The sequence below is a fragment of the Vicia villosa genome, linkage group LG5 (genome assembly GCF_029867415.1).
Source record: "Vicia villosa cultivar HV-30 ecotype Madison, WI linkage group LG5, Vvil1.0, whole genome shotgun sequence".
NCBI classification, from domain to species: domain Eukaryota; kingdom Viridiplantae; phylum Streptophyta; class Magnoliopsida; order Fabales; family Fabaceae; genus Vicia; species Vicia villosa.
In genome coordinates, this window is record NC_081184.1 from 71,235,157 (window position 1) to 71,240,004 (window position 4,848).

General features: G+C 40.3%; 1 protein-coding gene across 1 annotated transcript; it reads left to right on the top strand.

Moving 5' to 3' along the window:
* Positions 1–1,942: 1,942 nt before the first annotated feature.
* On the top strand, positions 1,943–3,979 carry LOC131604819 (uncharacterized). Its single transcript, XM_058877234.1, has 3 exons — positions 1,943–3,010; positions 3,101–3,606; positions 3,703–3,979. Exons 1-3 carry the CDS (start codon positions 1,943–1,945, stop codon positions 3,977–3,979), a joined length of 1,851 nt encoding a protein of 616 aa, XP_058733217.1.
* The last annotated feature ends 869 nt before the right edge of the window (positions 3,980–4,848 follow it).

Below are 4,848 nucleotides of genomic sequence, written 5' to 3' on the forward strand. Positions count from 1 at the left end.
ATGGAAAATTTCATAGCCACTCAAACTCAGACAAATAAGGATTTCCTAAACCAAAACGTACACACCAATGAGAAAATCAAACAGTTAGCGACTAAAGTAGACGCGTTGGGCACTCACAATAAGATGCTTGAAACACAAATCTCTCAAACGGCACAACAACAAGCACCTACTGCCGCACCTGTCGGGACATTTCCTGGACAACCACAACCAAACCCGAAAGGACATGCTCATGCTATTATTCTTCGAAGTGGTAGAGATATGGAGGAACCAACTGACCCTCGACTTAAAAACCCTGCTATGTTCCAAAGCCCTAGTAAGACAACTGAGGAGGAAAGTAGACCCAAAGATAAATGAAGTAACCCGAAAGAGAAAGAGGACAAGGAAGGAGAGACGGAGGAAAAATAAGCGCCGTGCGTACCTCCACCACCCTATAAACCACCTATCCCGTACCCTCAAAGATTCGAAAAATCTAAGAGCATAGGGCAGTTTAAGAAATTTGTAGAACTTCTTAAACAACTGAACATTACTATTCCTTTTACATAAGCTATTACACAAATGCCCTCATATGCTAAATTCCTAAAAGAAATCCTATCGAATAAGAAAAAAAATAGAAGACAATGAGACCGTAACACTCACTGCCGAATGTAGTGCGATAATTCAAAATAAAATGCCACCTAAGCTGAAAGACCTAGAGAGTTTCTCCATACCCTGCAATATAGGAAAATTTGTCATAGATAAAGCTCTGTGCGACTTAGGAGCTAGTATTAGCCTAATGCCTCTGTCCATTTGCGAGAAACTTAACATGGGAGACCTAAGACCAACCAAAATGTCAGCACAACTTGCAGACCATTCTGTTAAGTATCCTGTAGGTGATCTTGAAAATGTACCCGTCCGCATCGGACAATTCTACATTCCTACAGATTTCATAATTATGGACATAAAGGAAGACGTCAATACCCCTATAATCTTAGGAAGACCGTTTCTAGCTACCGCTGGAGCTATTATAGACGTAAATAAAGGCAAGTTGACATTCGAAGTAGGTGAGGAGAAGGTAGAATTTATTCTAACACAATTCCTTCAAGCCCCAACTATAGAAGATACATGCTATCTAGTGGACGTTATTGATGAATGTGTAAGAGAGACAGGATTATCAGAAGAATCTTACACTGAAGTTATAAAGATTTTGATGCCCCTGATTTTTGAAGATGTCAATTGGCGTCCGGAATATCGAGACGATAACTTAAGCGAATGCTTAGATTTAACACCCAACCATATGCCTTGCCCTAAGAAACCAACCTTGGACCTTAAACCATTACCCAAGACTCTTAGGTATGAATACCAAGACAATGAGCTCAAAAGACCAGTAATAGTCAACGCAAAGTTAGGAGCCACAGAGACCGAAAAACTATTACAAATGTTAAGAAAATACCCATCTGCGTTAGGATACAACATTGCCGATCTGAAAGGAATAAGCCCTTCCATATGCATGCATCGCATCATGTTGGAAGAAGATTGCAAAACCTCTAGGGAACATCAAAGGAGGATTAACCCTATCCTGAGCACAGTAGTTAAAGATGAAGTCACCAAACTTCTAAATGCAGGAATTATATATCCAATCTCTGATAGTCAGTGGGTAAGTCTGGTCCATTGTGTACCAAAGAAAGGAGGCATAACAGTTACCGTAAATAAATCAGGCGAATCTATCGCTGAAAGAGTGGTGATTGGGGCAAGGATGTGTATTGACTATCGTAAATTGAACAAAGCCACAAGGAAAGACCATTTCCCTCTCCCCTTTATTGACCAAATGCTCGAACGCTTAGCAAAACACTCTTATTAATGCTACCTGGATGGTTACTCAGGGTTCTTTTAGATCCCAATTCACCCTGACGACCAAGAGAAAACAACCTTCACGCGCCCTTATGGAACATTCGCTTATAGACGAATGCCGTTTGGATTATGTAACGCCCCTGCAACATTTCAGAGATGCATGATGTCAATTTTCGCTGAATACATAGACAACATCATGGAAGTCTTTATGGACGACTTCTCTGTGTGTGGGGAGGATTTCGAAGGATGCCTTTCAAATCTAGAAAAAGTATTGGACAGATGTGTACAACTTAACCTCGTCCTAAACTGGGAAAAGTGTCACTTTATGGTTAAACAAGGGATTGTAATTGGACATGTCGTTTCCGAAAGAGGGATTGAAGTCGATAAGGCAAAGATCGAAGTAATAGAGAACATCCAAACCCCAAAAACAGTTAGAGAAATACGGAGTTTCTTAGGACACGCAGGTTTCTACAGAAGATTGATAAAGGACTTTTCTAAGATCTCTAAACCTTTGGCCAGCCTCTTAATGAAAGACGTAGAATTTAATTTCAACGATGAATGTTTAGAAGCCTTTGAAATACTAAAGACAACCCTTATATCTACACCCATAATGCAACCACCCGATTGGAGGTTACCGTGTGAAATTATGTGTGATGCAAGTGACTATGCCGTAGGAGCAGTCTTAGGCCAAAGGAAAGATAAGAAACTCCACGCAATATACTATGCAAGTAGGACCCTGGACCCTGTGCAAATGAATTACGCCACAACCGAAAAGGAACTTTTGGCCGTGGTCTTCGCGTTAGATAAGTTTTGTTCCTATCTGATAGGAGCAAAGATAATAGTCTATACCGACCATGCAGCCATTAGGTATCTACTAGCTAGAGAAGATGCAAAACCTAGACTATTAAGGTGGATCCTACTGTTACAAGAGTTTGATTTAGAAATCAAAGATAAAAAGGGAGTCGAAAACGTAGTAGCTGACCATTTATCTAGGATGGAAGGTATTAAACCTGAAGAAACACCAATCAACGATGATTTCCCTTATGAACGCTTAATAGCACAATTAGAATCTGAAAGCAACACATTGGAACAACCTAAAGCGCAAACCGAAGTCGTTAAGACGCTAAGCACCGGAACCACACTGCCATGGTATGCTGATTTTGTCAATTACTTAGCAGCGAGAGTGCTTTCGCCTGACATGACTTATCAACAAAAGAAGAAGTTCTTTCACGATCTTAAATAATATTATTGGGATGAACCTTTGTTATTTAAGAGAGGCGCTGATGGGATATTCCGCCGATGTGTTCTGGAAGAAGAAATAGAGAGTATAATACATCATTGCCATGATTTCCCTTATGGTGGGCTTGCAAGCACATCAAAGACGTGCGCAAAGATTTTACAATCCGGTCTCTTTTGGCCCAACCTGTGGAAGGATGTCCACATCACTGTTAAAAATTACGACCGCTGTCAACGCACTGGAAACATATCTAGGCGAGATGAGATGCCTCAAAAAGGAATTTTAGAAGTAGAAATCTTTGATGTATGGGGAATTGATTTTATGGGACCCTTCCCATCTTCCTTTGGAAACAACTACATACTTGTCGCAGTCGATTACGTGTCTAAATGGATAGAAGTTGTCGCCTCACCTACAAACGATGCACAAGTAGTAATTAAGCTGTTCAAGAATATAATCTTCCCGAGATTTGGTGTACCAGGATTAGTTATTAGCGATGGAGGATCCCACTTCATATCCCGAATTTTCGAAAAACTATTAGTAAAGTATGGAGTCCGACACCGTGTAGCAACACCTTACCACCCACAAACGAGTGGACAAGTTGAAGTCTCGAATTGACAAATTAAGCAAATACTTGAAAGGACTGTTGCCACATCTAGGAAGGGTTGGTCAACTAAGTTACACGAAGCATTATGGGCATATAGAACCGGCTACAAGACACCTACAGGAACCACGTCTTTCAAATTAGTGTACGATAAATCATGCCATTTACCGGTAGAACTAGAGCACAAAGCCTACTGGGCCATAAAGACCTTAAACTTAAGCTACACTGCCGCAGGCAAAAGGAGGCTATTAGATATCAACGAGTTGGAGGAAATTAGATTGGATGACTACGAGAATGCTAGGATTTATAAATAAAGAACAAAGAAGTGGCACGATAAGCGCGTCTCTAGGAAGGAATTTAATGAAGAAGATGTGGTGCTATTGTTCAATTCTCGACTTAAGCTCTTTCTGGGAAAACTTCGTTCATGGTGGTCTGGTCCATTCGAAGTTACCAAAGTATTTCCGAGTGGCGCTGTCGAAATTAAAGGGAAATCAAGTGATAACTTCATTGTAAACGGGAAGCGATTAAAACATTACCCCATTGTTGAAAACAAAGACTACACTGATAGTCTTAAGCTCGTAGAGTTAATTGTTGAGTCGAAGAACTAACCGTCGATTCGTCGAGCTTGCGACGTTAAACAAAGCGCTTTCGTGGGAGACAACCCACCTTTTAACTTTAACTTTCTTTTAAATTACTTTAATTTTAATGTTTTATTAAAAATATTTTATTTTCTTTCTACATTTTATTTTTCAAAACACTAACTCCATTTGTCTTTAAATGATACTAACTTAAAATTTATTCTGATTTTAAAAACTTCAAGGGTACTAACCTCTTTACTGACTTTAGAGATGGACTTTACTGATGATATGGTAGTCACTTTTGGGAGTGAGGATCAGCAGAGATGTTATGAGATTCTGGCACAGCGTGAGATGGGTCTCACCTCTTTTTCGCATGGCGCGACTCTGACCGTTCTAGGCATCTGGGAAAGTGTGCACTTTATGCTTCATCAGATTGGATGGGAGGGTATGCTTACCACCCGTACATCCACTTTCTGCAACCTGACTTTATAGTTTCTGAGTTCCCTCCAATATGAGCCTAGACTTGGATTATGATTCAACAGAGGAAGAGTTTCATTCAGGTTGTTTGGATTCACCTACCGTTTCACCACCTGTCAGCTGGCCGA